The sequence below is a fragment of the Canis lupus genome, chromosome 1 (genome assembly GCF_003254725.2).
Source record: "Canis lupus dingo isolate Sandy chromosome 1, ASM325472v2, whole genome shotgun sequence".
NCBI classification, from domain to species: Eukaryota; Metazoa; Chordata; class Mammalia; order Carnivora; family Canidae; genus Canis; species Canis lupus.
The window spans coordinates 111,142,984-111,160,595 of record NC_064243.1 but is presented as its reverse complement, the minus strand read 5'-3'; the positions used below and the strand labels follow the sequence as shown (position 1 = coordinate 111,160,595).

At 41.4% G+C, this 17,612-nt stretch overlaps 1 protein-coding gene across 6 annotated transcripts; it reads left to right on the top strand.

The window, feature by feature from the left end:
- Positions 1-1,065: 1,065 nt before the first annotated feature.
- LOC112645347 (zinc finger protein 227-like) lies at positions 1,066-14,859 on the top strand. Of its 6 annotated transcripts, XM_035712514.2 has the most exons (8): positions 1,135-1,306; positions 1,958-2,075; positions 3,281-3,353; positions 3,796-3,857; positions 4,884-4,971; positions 5,745-5,871; positions 6,901-7,023; positions 12,292-14,859. In XM_035712514.2, exons 6-8 carry the CDS (start codon positions 5,838-5,840, stop codon positions 14,418-14,420), a joined length of 2,286 nt encoding a protein of 761 aa, XP_035568407.2. In that variant the 5' UTR covers positions 1,135-1,306; positions 1,958-2,075; positions 3,281-3,353; positions 3,796-3,857; positions 4,884-4,971; positions 5,745-5,837; the 3' UTR covers positions 14,421-14,859. The 6 variants fall into 6 exon arrangements, with proteins under 6 accessions (XP_048965404.1, XP_035568404.2, XP_035568406.2 ...); XM_049109447.1 differs by lacking the exons at positions 1,135-1,306; positions 4,884-4,971 and adding an exon at positions 1,066-1,126; XM_035712511.2 differs by lacking the exon at positions 4,884-4,971 and having other exon boundaries at positions 1,104-1,306.
- The last annotated feature ends 2,753 nt before the right edge of the window (positions 14,860-17,612 follow it).

Here is a 17,612-nt window from a genome sequence, read left to right as displayed (position 1 = left end):
TTTCTATTCTGGAGATAGGTCAAATAAGGACAAGAGGCTGCTTTCTGCCCAAGTGCAACAAGCACAACAAACTTAACTCTTCCTCTGCCAGGATGTTGTAAACACAAATCAACAGGATGGGATAAGGTGGTCCCTGGGCAATCCTTGTTTGGGGCTCTCCATCAGGACATCTAAGGCCCATTCTCCTGTAGTCAGTCATGCCTGACTTCCTGCCTAACGTTCAGTAAATAAGATCTGAAAACATATATTGTATTGAATATATGGATATTTCTAGGTATTCCTCTCTGCTCCCCATCTTTATTTCTTTGAAACATCAGTTCTATCATAGATTTGAGCAATTAACAATAGTTCTTTACAGCGACCATTGCATAAAAATGTAATTAACAATAATGTATTCATCCTTCAAACTCAGAAATCTGAGGAATGATTGCAAACCCCCCAGTTGGGAAATTGATCATACATGTGTTCTGAAGCTTGTCTTTTTACTCTGAGTATGCCTTAGTTAACTTAAAAGTCAAGTTCTGAATTATTTGTGCTATTCACAAAAGTTGACATCTACAATATATTCTGTCTTCATTGCATCTTTTTAAAAATCTCTCATCCTTTTTTTTAAGATCTAAAAAGTGACTGAAACTGCAAAATAAAGACTATCATTTTATCCCTTCTTTGTCTAGTAGTAGTGGATACAATTTTATTTTGTAAAGATTCACGTGATCTGCTTGTTACAAACTTATTTTATTCTAAGACTGACTATTCGAGTATCAGCTAAGTATGTTTTGTCAATTGGAAAAAAAAAACTCAACTTCACTGGCGCCAGAGAACTGCTTTATGCCTGCAAAATAAGAAACCATAACGCGGATTCTGCAAGTTGCAGTCCTCGAACTACCAAAGGGGAGATTTGCTAGAGGGTGGGGAAGGAGGTGGCTTACGGGGGCTGACATAGTTCTCCCTCCTCTTGGGGGCTCTGGGAACTGTAGTCCTCAACTCTGTCGGGAACCAAGGATCCGCTGCAGCGCTTGTTCCCCTTGGGGGCGTCTTGGGACATGTAGTTCCGGGGCGCCGCGGAGTCGGAGGCACTTCCGCCCCGGAAAAACAAGGCGGCCGCCATGTTTTCGGAAGTCCGGAGGTGAGTCAGGCTTGCACCCCACCCCCGACGCCTCGGAGCCCTCCCGGCCTGAGCGTGGGACTAGTCGCTACTTCGCCGGCCGTCTTAGAATGGAGAAGTCGCGGCCGCCGGCGAGGGCTGAGACACGGAGGGCAGACGCTCTCCTCCCCCTCTTACCAAGCGGCGCTGCTGCTCGCATCGGTACACTACCTGGCGACTTGTTCTTTGCGCCCTACGGTCTTCCTCCGCAAAGGAGCGAGCGAGCGGGAAAACACGGGAGGGTTGTGATTCGCAGGAAACGGGACGATACGTGTTCAAAGCTTAGAACGGTGGCGGCACGGGTAGCGGGGTGGCTCTTGCTATTGGGAACGCGAGTTCTGCCGCCCGCGCCCCTTGGCCTGGAAGCCCCAGCGGAGGGAGGGAGGGAGGAGGGAGGCAGGGAGGCCGGGGCTCTGGGAGCAATGACTCGGCCCTGCGGTCGTCCTCCCGGACGCTGAGCTCTTCCCGAGCTTTACCCACCTCTCCGTCGGGAGGGCCCGAGGACCCCGCGCTCGCCCTGGCCATGGCCGCGGGGCCCCTTTCCTCACAGTCCCCGACTCGGGAAAGGAGAGGAAGGACGGACCCCCTGGCTCCTCCACCCGCCGCCCCGGGTGCCTCCCAGCCAGAGTACTTTCTTGGTCTGTCCTCTTCCGTTTTCAGTTCATTGGGTTTCCTTCCCTGAGTAAATTACTGCTGGGAAAATGTTGCAAGTGTTTGTTGCACCAATCTGCGGCATGTTTGATCTTGTTAACATGTGTCAGTGTGTGTATTCTAAATATACTTTCCTAAAAAAAATATTAATTTATTCATCAGAGACACAGAGGGAGAAGCGGGCCCCCTCCGGGGAACCTGATGCGAGCGAGACTCCATCCCGGGACCCCGGGATCACACCCTGAGCCAAAGGCAGACACTCAACTGCTGAGCCACCCAGGTGCCCTATATGTATTTGTTTTTAAATTGATCGCGTTGTATATTTCTTTTGCTCTCCTTTCTTCAGTTTTGTTTCTTTTTGTTTGCTCTCAACTGGTTTGGAATAAAAAACGGTTGTCTGTCCCAGATACTGAATTTAATCAGCGTGTGTTCTCATTCTGAGAAACGTAGAGTTTTAACACATACTTGATATCTGATGATGGCCCCTCACAACCACCACCTTTTTTAAACTGGAGGGCAAGAGGGCACCTTGCCCTCAGGGTGCTAAACCGCTGAGCCACCCAGGGATCCTCCAGGATGTATTTATTTTTAAAATATTTTAGAAGTGAAGTGAGGCAGGGGAGAGGGAGAGAAAGAATGTTAAGCATGGGGGCAGCCCCGGTGGCGCAGCGGTTTGGCGCCACCTGCAGCCCAGGGCGTGATCCTGGAGACCCGGGATCGAGTCCCACGTCGGGCTCCCTGCCTGGAGCCTACTTCTCCCTCTGCCTGTGTCTCTGCCTCTCTCTCTCTCTCTCTCTGTGTGTGTGTGTCGCTCATGAATAAATAAATAAAATATTAAAAAAAAAGAATGTTAAGCATGCTCTATGCCCAGTGCAGAGCCCAAGGTGGGGCTGGATCTCATGACCTTGAGATCACGACCTGAGCCAAAATCAAGAGTGGAATGCTTAACTGACTGAGCCATCCAGGCATCCCAGGAGTGTATTTATTTTTATTTACACTGTTCAGAACTGGTGTATATGAACTTAGCAATTATCTTTTGAATTAAGACTTCTCTGACATTTCTTCTGTTCTCTTTTCCTCATATTCCTTCTATTGGACAAATGTTGGAGCCTTTCAATCTATCTTCTGTCTTGATACTTTGTATCTTTATTTTTTACCTCCATGTTCATAGGATAAAAGGCTTTTTACCAATAATCGTTTTTTACTTCATGAAGTAAATTGGAAATGATGCTAATAACAGTGTGGATAAAATGTTATTAGGTGAGCAACAAATTCTTAAGAAATTTATTAATGTATGTACTTATTTATTTTTAGATAAGAAGGAATTTTAAGTCAGAATTAGGATTTTCAGAGAATAAAGATGATTTTCATAGGAGAGCATTAATACATATAGTCCAGATATCTTTCAGGTCTTTTTTGCTGTTGATGGAAAAGACATCTGCAGATAAGACTTTATGATGCAGACTATCATCTGCTTTTTTGCAGCTGCAAGAAAAAGGGACTCCTGGTTCTTTGAACTTTCCATCTACTCATTTAATCCGAGGAACAACCTTATGAGGTGGGTATGATTTGCAATTCTTATATTCATGTGCAGATGACCTCAATGAGGCACGGAGAGTTTTTTCTTTAACACCCCCTATGTTATATAGATGGTAAGTATCATTTCTAGGATTTAAACCTAGGTCTTTGGCTGTAGAACCCACTTAAAAAAAAATCTACATGTTAACAGTGCTATTCATTTTCTATCATCCTCAGGATGAGAAATTCTTATAGTAGGGATACTGCATTTGGTTGTACAGTGAACTGTACAGTTGTTCACTGTCCAATGGCCCCAGGCTGACAGACTTAGTAGTTGCAATCTGCTCCATGCTCTGCTTACCGTGCTATATGTGGCTACATCTGCCTGGAAGTAGGAGAGCTATTGTATAATTTCTGCAAAGATCGACATGGGCTTGTGGCACCCCTGGCCTGCATCTCATGGCTTCTTTGTCCTTTCCCAGTTATGCCTCCTCAGGACTCTGACCTTCCCCAGAAGGAGCAGGAGAAAATGACCAAGTTTCAGGTAAGGCATTCTTTTCTGTCTCCTCAGATATGATTTAATTTCTAAAAAATTAGGCACATCTTTTTCCTCTTCCTTGGAAAAGTTAGTGGAAAACAGATTTTGAGTACATGTTGTATGCCAGGCTATGTGTGTGCACGTGTGTTTTGTTTTATGTTTATTATGTCACAAAACAATCTTTTTTTCCCCCACAAAACAATCTTTGAAAAAATAATACAAATTTGAAATAGACCAGAAAAATTTACACTTACAACTTGGCTTTCAAACCGCCTCTTTTCACTTTCCCATATGATTTTTTCACTTGCATTCTTAACTCTGTAATATTGGAACTGGCAGGATATATAGTTGAACCTCAAATAATGCAGGGGTTATTTGACCTCCTCCTCCACAGTTAAAAATCCATGTAGAACTTTGACTCCTTAGAGACTTGACCTTAGCCTAGTATTGATCAGAAGCCTTATCAAGAACATAAACAGTTGGTTAACATAAATTTTGTATGTTCTACGTATCCTATGTTGTGTCTTATAATAAAGTAAACTAGAAAAGGGAAACTATTATTAAGAAAATAATAAGAGAGGATACATTTATAGTACTATAAAAAACCAATGGGCACCTTGGTGGCTCAGTCAGTTAAGTGTCTGTCTTTGGCATTGGTCATGATCCCAGGGTCCTGGGATCAAGTCCTGCATTAGATTCCCTTCTCAGTGGAGAGTCTGCTCCTTCCTCTGCTCCTCCCCCCTGCCTGTGTACTCTCTCTCTCAAATAAATAAATAAAATCTTTAAAAAAAAAAGTTTTCATATAAGATAGACCCATGCCATTTGAACCCTTGTTGTTCAAAGGTCATCTGTGTTTATATACATTAGAGAAAGGCTTAATAGCTCTTATAAAGATAGTAAGATGAGGAAAAACCAAGTTGGAATATGAGTAAAATGAAATATCAAAGCAAACTTATGATGAAAATAATGATCATTAATAAGTAAATGTGTGCAAATGTTAACAAAGGCTTTCTATTTATTTATTTCACTTAGATTTCCGAAAATTTTTTTAAAAAGGAGTTATGTCCTGTTTGGCCAGAGTCTAGAGATTCAGGAACACTTGTACTGTCTTGCATGAAAGGTGAATTGGGAAAACCTTTTGAGAGGGAAATCTGCCATTGTGCTTAGAAAATTTTGGAAGTGTTTATTCTATGACCTTATAGTTGCTACTTTTAGCCAAGGTCTCTGTAAAAGGATCTTTGCAGTGTTGATTACAATTAAAAATCTATAACTAATTATACATGATTTGGATTGATTAAAGATAAATCATGATTTCTAAGGAATGTTATATTCTGTGGTTGCAAAATGGAATGAAACACTCTAACAATAATAATTGTTTGGATTTATTGAGCAATTTGCTCACATGCCGGGCACCATTCTATGAGCTTTATACATACTTATCTAATGTTTTCAAACACCTTGTGGTTTAGACATCATTAAAGAGAAGAGAAAATTGAGATAGTGGGAAGTTAAGGAATTTCCCCAGGGTCCTAGAATTAAAACTTTGAAATTTGCAAAAAAAAAAAAAAGGGGGGGGGGGGCAAAAAAAAAAAAAAAAAGAAATTTGACCTCAATGCCTTCACCAGCTGTGAATGCTGCAGGTGGATACAACATACACATTGAAACAACAGAAGAGCTGTGTGTCTGTCCTGGAGGGCTATTGAAGACCTGTGAATATTGCAAACATTAAAAACTGACAGAATCCAAGCTTTGTTGGGTGGTTGGGAGGGGACATTGATGGGGGACAACTGCCTGGCTAAAATCTGCCTGGGTTCCCTTCTAGGTTGAAAACAATTTTTTGGTAATCCTCTTTGGAGATTATGGGATTGAGGTTGTGTGTGTTTGATGTTGTAGGAGGTAGTGACGTTCAAGGACGTGGCTGTGGTCTTTACCATAGAGGAGCTGGGGCTGCTAGACTCCACCCAGAGGAAGCTGTACCGAGATGTGATGGTGGAGAATTTCAAGAACTTGGTCTCAGTGGGTGAGAACAGGAGCCCTATGACACCCCCTTGAGAGTCGGTGTCCTTAGTTGTTGAAAGCTCTGGACCTTTTGAATTGGTTCCCTAACCCTGAAGACACAAGTTTTTCTAATCCCTGGGACTGCAATCTTGGTCTTTCTGCTGAGGCAAAATTCTGTTCAGGGGTGATTTTTCCCCCAGGTGACATTTGGCAATGTCTGGAGACAGTTTGGATTGTTACAAGTTGGCGGGGGGGGGGGTTTGCCACGGGCACCTTGTGGCTACCAATGCTGCTAAACCTCCTACAGGGATCCCTGGGTGGCGCAGCGGTTTGGCGCCTGCCTTTGGCCCAGGGCGTGATCCTGGAGACCCGGGATTAAGTCCCACGTCGGGCTCCCGGTGTATGGAGCCTGCTTCTCCCTCTGCCTATGTCTCTGCCTCTCTCTGTGTGTGTGTGTGTGTGTGTGTGTGTGTGTGACTATCATAAATAAATAAAAAAATTAAAAAAAAATAAACCTCCTACAATGCACAGTACAACCCCCATGACAAAGAATTAGTTGGTCTAAAATATGAGTAGTGCCTCAGTTGAGAAACCCTGTTTAAATTAATTATAAGTGGGAAACATAAATTATAAACGGGCTTCTATACTGTGTCTTTTAAATACTTTTTAAAGTTTTGGTCATGACCCACTAGTGCATCATGGAATTAATTTAGTATCTTGTGCTGGCATTTTTTTTTAAATGAAATAGGATAAAATGAAATAAGGATAGAAACCATTAGAGTTCCTTATCAAGACCTACTCACATTGTAGCAAAACTGACTATTTGCAGTAAGTGCTGTGAGAGTGTGGGAAATAGGATGAGAACAGACATTGGCTAAATCTAATTTTATCTCCATCTAGCCATGACCTAGGTCATGACCTAAATTTATTTATTACAGTTCATGATCAGAAAAGTCGCTAAAATATCACTAGAGATTCTGAGGATTGTAGAACTTGGACAAAAATACACTTTAGCTGTGTGTTTACCTTAAAAATGTATACCTTTTCATAGGACATCTTCCCTTCAAGCCAGATATGGTATCCCAGTTGGAGGCAGAAGAAAAGCTTTGGATGATGGAAAGAGAAACCCAAAGAAATGGGTATTCCAGTGAGGACCACGTGACTATTCCTTCAGGTACCAGCTAATCTGCTTCTCACCACGTCCATGGTTACCACCCTTGTCCAAGTACTATCCTCTCTTTCCTGGACTGTGACAGCAGCCTCCATGTTGGTCTCCCTGCCTCCTCCCTTGCATTCCTGTTGTCTGTTGTCCACATGGTACCAGTGATTCTTTAGAAAGCAAGTGAAGTCATGCCATTCCCATGCTGAAAACCCTCCAAAAACTTCCCATTTCACTCAGAGTCCTCCCTGTGGCCTGCAAGACCCTACCCAATCTGAATTCCTCACCAGGTTCACCTTTGATCAACCTTGGTTTTATCCTGGTTCAGATCATTCCTTGCATCCTGGCTCCCCTGGAGTGTTCTCCCTGCTGTTTCAGGGCCTTTGACTAGCTGCCCCTCTGCCTAGGCATAGAATCCGCAGCCACTCTCTTATTAAATAAGGTCTTTGCTCGGATTTCATCTGTCTGCATCAGCTAGGTCTTCTGTGTCTGCCATTTAAGACATCATCCTCTCCCCATTCTCCATCCTCTCACCTTGCCTTATTTTGTGTCTAAGTACTGATCAGCTCCTGACCTACTAACACATTTTTATTTACTTGTTCACCATCTGTCTTTCCATGAAGTAGGAATCTTGGCAGTTTCATTTGTTGTGTCTACTCAAAGCCTCGGATGGTCCTTCTGCATAGGAGGTGATCCTGTGCACTTGTTAAATGAATAGGTTATTTAAATAGTTACTGTCCTTGTAGAAGTGAATTGTGATATCAGCCTTTTCCAAATGGGAGGAATGCCTGGTCCATGTCCCAAGCCTGCTGATTTCCTTCCCACCTCGCCTTTCACTGCCCCCCTCCTTTCTCCTGTCTGCCCTGTCTTCATTTTTTTACCTCACTTCTCCATGTCCTTTCCTTTCTCTTGAAATTTATATATTTCTCAGTTCTACGATTTTGAAATTAAAAATTCAATATTCCCAGAGCAAGCAAATTTGTGTGCTCTCCTTTCTGCTTGAAAGATGAAGTGGAGGGATCCCTGGATGGCTCAGCGGTTTCGCGCCTGCCTTTGGCCCAGGGCGCGATCCTGGAGACCCGGGATCGAATCCCACGTCGAGCTCCTGGTGCATGGAGCCTGCTTCTCCCTCTGCCTATGTCTCTGCCTCTCTCTCTCTCTCTCTCTCTGTGTGACTATCATAAAAAAAAAAGAAAGAACGAAAGATGAAGTGGAGAAGCTTGTCTGCAAATGTGATAAAATAGGTGATGAGTTCTGTGAGTAATAGATGGATGTGCCCCTTCTTTTCTCCTTTCCCTATTTATGTCACTTCATTTTTGATATGTTCAAGATGTTAGATACTTCACTGGTTCTTACTAAGTTTCACTAAGTGCAGATTTAACCAGGAATGATGACCCTAGTAATTACTGTCATTTCTCAGTTTTGCACAATAGTGTAGGAGAAAAGCCACAAGCCTAGGTGAGCTCACAGGGAGAAGAAATGAGAACCAAGCACTGGGCCCTGGGTCCTTCCTACAGTAAGAGGTCAGGGAGAGGAGGAAGATCTCTCTTTTAATAAATCTTGTAGCATTTTCTGCCACCTTTTCTCAAAGTTTTTTTCTTTTTTTTTTTTTTTTAAGATTTTATTTATTTATTCATGAGAGACAGAGGCAGAGACATAGGCAGAGGAGAGGCAAGCTCCCTGCAGGGAGCCTAATGCAGGACTTGATCCCAGGACCACAGGATCATGACCTAGGCTAAAGGCAGATGCTCAACCACTTAGTCACCCAGGTGCCTCTCTCAAAGGTTTTTGATGTCTTCAACATCAGCATCATGCCACACATTCAAAAATTGTCCTAAAATGTTCTTTGTAGGTCACAAGAGGCCAAATTAAAGGGCTTATCTTTTGTAAAGATTCTTAAAAACAAAAAGCTTACAGATACTAAAGACCAGCAGACATCACATCTCTATTATTCCTAGAGATGGCTGATAGATTTAGAGCACATTAGTGTGACCAGTGGATTGTTCTGGAACATTCTGGAACATTCCGATGAATGTCTAATGTCTCATTTCTAAGACATCTTTGAATATGTAAATATTTATACTGATTAACCTTAGAAGATAAAAGCTGTTCACAGTGGAATGCTGTGAACTAACTAAACTATGAGAAATTACTGATGCCAGTATGCCAGGCATTTCAGCTCATCAGCTCTCCTGAAACAAGCTCAGGTTGGCTATTTAAAGTGGAAACTGCCTCGTTCATACAGCCAGCTTTGCACTTAACCACCCTCGCCTCTCTCTAACGCCTAAATAATCATAAAACCTATATATGGTGGTTGTTTAGTGGTTTCAAATTGAACATATCCAAACATCAAAAGACACTGATGTACTTGTGGAGACGAGGAGGGTCCTTGTTAGGAAATAAAATTATAGACTTTCTAAAGTTTTCCGGTGCAGGTTGCATCCTGGTGGTATTAACTAGCTGATAAGAAGCTTTTTACATGCTGTAGTGAGTTCTGATACCAAACAACCTGAAGTTGGCTTCACCAAACACCGACTTCCCAGGGTAAGGGCATAGTCCTCCACAAGACTGCCCACCAAGACGCCAGACACCAGCTGGGCTTTCCAGGGCCACTGTCACTTCTAACTTAATTGGCATTCATTAGAATGACAATTCAGGAAAGCTCTACACTTAAAATTATAATTGTATTATAGCAAAAAGAAAACAAATTTGCTAGGGCACCTGGGTGGCTTAGTGATTGAGTGTCTGCCTTTGGCTCAGGTCGTGATCCCAGGGTCCTGGGATCAAGTCCTGCACCAGGTTCCCTGCTTCTTGAAACTTTACCTATGTCTCAGCCTCTCTCTCTGTGTCTCTCATGAATAAGTAAATAAAATCTTAAAATTATATATATATATCTGCCATTATTCTTTTTGTATATTTTTTTTTATTGGACTGCGATTTGCCAACATGTATAATACCCAGTGCTCATCCATCAAGTGCCCCACTCAGTGCCTATCACCCAGTCACCCTGTCCCACCTCCCCTTCCACTACCCCTTGTTCGTTTTCTTTTTTTTTTTTTTAAGATTTTATTTATTTATTCATGAGAATACACAGAGAGGAGAGAGAGAGAGGCAGAGATGCAGGCAGAGGGAGAAGCAGGCTCCATGCAGGGAGCCCAACGCGGGACTCGATTCAGGGTCTCCAGGATCACACCCTGGGCCGAAGGCGGCGCTAAACCGCTGAGCCACCAGGGCTGCCCCCTTGTTCGTTTTCCAGAGTTAGGAGTCTCTCATGTTCTGTCACCCTCTCTGATATTTCCCACTCATTTTCTCTCCTTTCCCTTTTAATCCTTTTCACTATTTTTTATATTCCCTGTATGAATGAAACATAGAATGTTCTTCTCCGATTGACTTACTTTTTTTTTTTTTTAAAGATTTTAGTTTTAAGTAGTCTCTATACCCATGTGGGGCTCCAGCTCAACCCCATGATCAAAAGTCACATGCTCTACTGACTGAGCCAGCCAGGTGCCCCAAAAAGAATACAAATCAGAACCAACAAAAGGGAAAGATGCATAGGGTGGGCCTGGTTGCCTCCCATCTCCCTCTCAGGAACCTTAATTTAATGCAATCTAAAGTCTCTTTTGCCATGTACATATTCACAGGTTCCAGGGATTAGGGCATGGACATCTTTAGGGGGCCATTTGACTAGCCTACCATACCTAGAAATGTGTACACACCTATTGAGACTTTTTCAGCTTATGTTATTAGAATGTAACTTTACATTTAAGGAAATTAATTATTAAGGACTTGGTACTGCCTCCCTCCCTAACATTTTAAGCCAGTGGCTTCCATTTATTTTTAGCCATGATCCTCAATCAAATATTTTATATCTTGACCCAGCATGAATATAATGTTATGTGTGTATGTGTGTGTCTATAGCTAAAACAAGCATTTCATATAGTGGTGTCCTTACTGCTTGTGATATACTTCTCATCTTCTTATTCTAGTTCTATCTTCTCTTTTCTTTTTTCTTTTCTTTTTTTTTTCCTTTCTTTTCCTTTCTTTTCTCTTTTCCTTTCTTTTCTCTTTTCTTTTCTTTTCTTTTCTTTTCTTTTCTTTTCTTTTCTTTTCTTCTTTTCTTTTCTTTTCTTTTCTTTTCTTTTCTTTTCTTTTCTTTTCTTTTCTTTTCTTCTTTTCTTTCTTCTTTTCTTTTCCCTTCCCCTTCCCCTTGTCCAATTTGTGAAATTGGTTCCATAGTTCATTAATGCATCCCAACAATTTCAAAAATTCTATTAGAGATAATGTAATGAAGAAAACAAAACACATGTTTTCTTTGTGACTATTTCATTCTAATGGGTCTAAAAAGATAAGAACTAGTTAGGAAGTATGCAGTAAGTCGAGTAATATGTGCTGTAGGGAAAAGTAAAGCAGGTAAGCCAAATGTAGAGACTCAAAGGTGTATGGGAGTGGGGAGGAATTATTTTATATCAGGTGGTAACGAAGGCATTTTAGTGGGGACCTGGAGGGAATGAACGAAAAAGCAAGCTGTGCAACTTTCTGGGAGAAAGCCTTCCACACCAGCTTAACTCTCCTCTTCCTTTTCAGGGTGCCCTTGAGAGTCTCCACTGTGTTCTGTTTCTTTCCTTCTCCCAGGTCCTTTCTTGGTCATACAAGATTTGTTTTCCCTTTTCCATTTCTTTTTTAGAGCCCTGAATGACTAGCAGGTTTAGAACAATGAGTGTTAGTATTCCACTCACTTCCCAAATTTACTCTTGGGAGATGATTCCTGCCAGGACCTAAAACATCATTTAATGCCTACAATCTCAGCTTTTATAGGCTACCTGGGTAGAATCCCTCTTGTCATAAGCCTACTAAGGAACAGGTTAGTAGGCTTTTAATGGATGTTATTGTAAGATGGAGTGTGGATTGTCTCTGTGGCCTATAGTCATTTGATTTTAAACTTATAACTCTCAAACCATCAAATTTATGGTTCTAAATGGGTCACACTTATACTTAGTAGATAAGAGTCTGTTGACCCCATTCTTTGCTTCTACTTCCATAGAAAAACATAAGAGGATAAATGATACTATACAGACATGACTCCCTATCCCCCAAACCCCACTCTGTTCTTTGCTTCCACTAGCATGGAAAAACATAAAAGGATAAATAATATTGTACTGACATAACCCTCCCCCCTGACCCTCAGACATGAGGCTTTATGCTATGGCTTAGATGTGAAATCCTGATATTTCTGTACCTAAGCATTTACTTGCCTTCATCTCTGAATATTGCTTTTTCTTATAGGCAGCAAGAATCAAAATGAGATGGAGACACTTCGAAAAGTTGCATTAAAATTCCTTTCAAATGAAGAACTATCCTGCTGGCAAATCTGGAAACAAGTGGCAAGTAATTTAACCAGGTGTCTTCAGAGAAAGCGCTCCCAGTTACAACAAGGCAATTCTATTCAGGTTTCTGAAAATGAAAATAGTGTAATGAATCATAAAGGAAATGGCTCCGCTTACACTGCAAATCAAGAGTTGTCCATTTCAAGAACCCAGGACTCTTCTGGGAATACATACTTTCACGAGTCACAGAATCAGAGTAAAGGTCAGCAAGTTAATACGAAAAATAACCAGCATATATCTGAAGCCTTCATGAAGAAATCACCACTTAATGATCATATTAACATTGACACAGAACAGAAACCTTACATTTTCAACAAATGTGGCAAAAGCATTAGTGATAGCTTTAATCAGCGTATACCTCCGAGACAAGAATTTCATCCATGTCGTGAGTGTGGAAAGGGTGTCAATTATAGCTCGGTGCTTCTACTTCATCAGAATGTTCACACAAGAGAGAAATGCTCTAGTCAGAGCTCACATTTGCAGACGCATCAGAGAATTCGCCCAAGAGAGAAACTCAATAAGTACCATGAATCTGGTGATTGCTTCAAGAAGAGCACTTTTCATCCTCATCAATCTCACCATACAGGAGAGAAGTCCTATAGATGTGACAGTTGTGGCAAGGGATTCAGTAGCAGCACAGGACTTATCATTCATTACAGGACTCACACTGGAGAGAAACCTTATAAATGTGAGGAGTGTGGTAAATGCTTCAGTCAAAGTTCAAATTTTCAGTGCCATCAGAGAGTCCACACTGAAGAAAAACCGTATAAATGTGAAGAGTGTGGTAAGGGCTTCGGTTGGAGTGTTAATCTCCGTGTTCATCAGAGGGTTCACAGGGGTGAGAAACCCTATAAATGTGAGGAGTGTGGTAAGGGCTTCACCCAGGCTGCACATTATCACATACATCAGAGGGTCCACACTGGGGAGAAACCTTACAAATGTGATGTCTGTGGTAAGGGCTTTAGTCACAATTCGCCATTAATATGCCATCGGAGAGTCCACACTGGAGAGAAACCGTACAAATGTGAGGCATGTGGGAAAGGGTTTACCCGTAATACAGATCTTCATATCCACTTCCGAGTTCACACAGGAGAGAAACCCTACAAGTGTAAGGAGTGTGGGAAGGGCTTCAGTCAGGCGTCTAATCTTCAGGTCCATCAGAATGTCCACACTGGGGAGAAGCGATTCAAATGTGAAACGTGTGGGAAGGGCTTCAGTCAGTCATCAAAGCTTCAAACCCATCAGAGAGTCCACACTGGAGAGAAGCCATACAAATGTGATGTGTGTGGTAAGGACTTCAGTTATAGTTCAAATCTTAAGCTGCACCAAGTAATTCACACTGGAGAAAAACCATATAAATGTGAGGAGTGCGGGAAGGGTTTCAGCTGGCGATCAAATCTTCATGCTCATCAGAGAGTCCACTCTGGAGAGAAACCCTATAAATGTGAGGAATGTGATAAGAGCTTCAGTCAGGCTATAGATTTTCGGGTACATCAGAGAGTCCACACTGGAGAGAAACCATACAAATGTGATGTATGTGGTAAGGGCTTTAGTCAGTCCTCTGGTCTTCAGTCCCATCAGAGAGTCCACACTGGGGAGAAACCCTACAAATGTGATGTCTGTGGAAAGGGTTTCAGATATAGTTCACAATTTATATACCATCAGAGAGGCCACACTGGAGAAAAACCTTACAAATGTGAGGAGTGTGGGAAAGGCTTTGGAAGGAGCTTGAACCTTCGCCATCATCAGAGGGTCCACACAGGAGAGAAACCCCATAGATGTGAGGAATGTGGTAAGGCCTTCAGTCTCCCCTCAAATCTTAGGGTCCATTTGAGTGTTCACATTAGGGAAAAACTATTTAAGTGTGAAGAGTGTGGTAAGGGCTTCAGTCACAGTTTACGTCTTCAAGCCCATCAGAGAGTCCACACTGGAGAAAAACCATACAAATGTGATATATGTGGTAAGGACTTCAATCACCATTCACGTCTTAAATACCATCAGAAAGTCCACACTGGCAGGAATCGTTAAAAGTGAAGAATGTTAATGCTTCGGTCAGGATGCACATCATCATGTGTTTGGAGAGTCCATGCTGGTAATAAACCATCAAGTATTGAGAGTGGAAAGGGATTCCTCAGCTCTTTCTAACAAATCCGTTAAAATGATAACATGGGACCATAATAACAGGAATAGAACTAAAATTCGGGAGGAATGGCTTGCAACTCTTGCCGAGATCCAAGTGATATAAATGGTCTTTAAAACTGAACATATGCCTAAAGATAATGTGTGAAAAGGATATTTGCCAAATACTAGCTAGTTTTGGGGGGGGGGGGGGCGGTCAGGGAGGCTTTTGGATAATTTTCCCTTTAATTTACATTTTATACTTATTTATAGTAGCTGTTATTTTTACTAGAGCTATCAAGCTGTGAAAAATGAATAAAATTACTGACTAAAGTTTCCTGACCAAGAACTCATGATTGCTTTATTTCATATGGTATATTAGATTACAATTAAGGAATAGAACCCCAGTGATGAATCTTTGATCTTCAGAAGTAAATTTATATCTGCTGCAGATGTATATAAAAGAATGGTCATTGCCTCATTGTTTACAATAGCAAATAATTGGATTGCCAAAGTATTTTATGATTTAATTCAGTGGAACGCTAGCTAGACATCAAATAGGAGAAGGTAAATTTGTAGTTAAGGATGTTGGAAGATGTCCAGAATATATTAACCTGAAAAAACCAAGCGTGGGATTTTTGTGTAATCACATGAATAGGTACTTGTAGTTCTCGCTAAATAAGATTTTGCTTTCTATATTTTGCATTTCTTTAAACTTACTGTTTTGAAACAATCTAAAGCTACAAAAATGTAAAAATTATATAAAATCTCCTATATACACTTTACTCCAGCAGTTAATATGTTTGAATCATTTGCTCTATGTATGTGAATGTCTATATATACACACATTGATTTCTATGGGTACACAGAATTTTTAACCATGAATATGTTAGAGACCATTTGCCCCTTGCACCCAAATACGTTAAATGTATGTACTAAGAACTAGGATATTTAATTTACTTACATAGCTACAATACAAAGTATAGCATTCAGGAAAATTTATTATTTTTTTAAAGATTTATTTATTTATGATATACATAGAGAGGCAGAGACACAGGAGGAGGTAGAAGCAGGCTCCATGCCGGCAGCCCAACGCGGGACTGGAGCCCAAGGCGGGACTCGATTCCGGGACTCCAGGATCGCGCCCTGGGCCAAAGGCTGGCGCTAAACCGCTGAGCCACCCAGGGATCCCCGCATTCAGGAAAATTTAACGTTGATACATAGCACTAACTTAAATAGCATCAAACTTTATCAGTTGTCCTCATATTTACCACATTGCTTCTGGTCCAGAATCCAGTCAAGGATCATACATTGCATTTCAGCTTTTTTTTTTTTTTTTTTAATATTTAAATCTGGTTCCTTTTTTTTTTTTTTTTTTTTTTTTAAAGATTTACTTATTAATGATAGAGAGAGGCAGAGACCCAGGCATTGGGAGAAGCAGGCTCCATGCTGGGAGCCGACGCGGGACTTGATCCCCGGACTCTAGGATTGGGCCCTGGGCCAAAGGCAGGCGCCAAACCGCTGAGCCACCCAGGGATTCCCACGTTTCAGTTTCTTTAATCAGGATCACTATCTCCTTGTTTTTAATGACCTTGATATTTTTGAGTGTCTCTTAACTTGGATTTGTCTGAGGCTTTCTCATTATTGGATTTAAATTATGCATTTTTTGACATATGATTCCCTATATGATATGTCCTTGGTGTGTCACATAGGAAACATGATATGTTTGTCTGATTATAGGTGAGGTTAACTTGGTTAACTCAAGGTAGTTGTGAGTTGGGTTTTTCCCCTGTGAAGTTACCATTTTTACCTTTCTAACTAGTGATTTGTGAGGAGGTTCTGTACATAGCTTGTTTCTCAATCAATTTTCCTCCACTAGTTTTACCAGCCATTGGAAAATGTGGCGTAAGTCAGCTGTTACTGATGGTTGCAAAAGTGGTTTTCTATAATCATTCCCTCAACATTTGTTAGCAAACATCTGTCCTGTTCACTCATTTACTTTTCACAGATTTGAGCACATCCTTACTGTGGCACAATATGATGTCTCACACTTATTTTGTACTCCCCTATTTCTCCAGAAGCCTTGGTTCTTTACAGTGGGGAATGGTTTTTAGAAATCAAGACCTGGGAAATAGATATGCTGTTTTTTCACTATGGAGAGGACTGAGATGATAAGTAGGTAGGTAGATAGGGTGGTGGGTAGGGAGTGCATAGGTAGAATGAGTCATGAGTTTATTCTACCACCAACTTTTTTATTTAGAGATTTAGAGAGTGTGTGTGAGTGGGGGGAGGGGCAGAGGGAAAGAGAATCTCAGGCCGACTCTAGAAGGTGAAGCCCAATGTGGGGCTTGATCTCACAACCCTGAGGTTGAGATCTGAGCTGAAATCAAGTCAGACAGTTAACCAACTGAGCAACCCACATACCCCTCTACCATCAATTCTTTTTTTTTTTTTTAAGATTTTATTTATTGATGAGAGACAGAGAGAGGGAGGCAGAAGGAGAGGCAGGTTCCCTGTGGATCAGGGAGCTTGATGCAGGACTAGATCCAGGACCCCGGGATCACAACCTGAGCCGAAGGTAGACACCCAACTGAGCCACCCAGATGTCCCTCTACCATCAATCCTTAATCCAACATCATAGTGTTCTTTCTAGCCTTCCCCCATTATAAATTGCATCTTTGTTCTCCAAGAATAAGAAATTTGACTCCCAGTATCATCCACATATTTACCGGAGAGTGAATATGCACTCAGCTACACCTTGGGAGTTCCGTTGTTCATGGAAAAAGAATAGGGTATTGGAAAACTAGTGCCAGAAGTGATTTGAATAGTATAGTCTTTCCACTATAACTTTTCACATTCTCAGGGCATTGACTCTTTAAACCAAATAAAATCTTATAGGACCATGAAGAAAAGAGCCTAATAGAAAAATAAATCCAAAGATGGGCATATCCAAATGAGAACCCACCAGTTAGTGATTCCTTTCTGATACTTGTACAGCTAATGTGAGGGGATGGTTCCTGGTGAAGTGCAGGTTGGAGATCAGTTCTGGCCATTAACCAGTCATCCATTATCATCTACTATTCACCTCCCATTTTCCTCTAT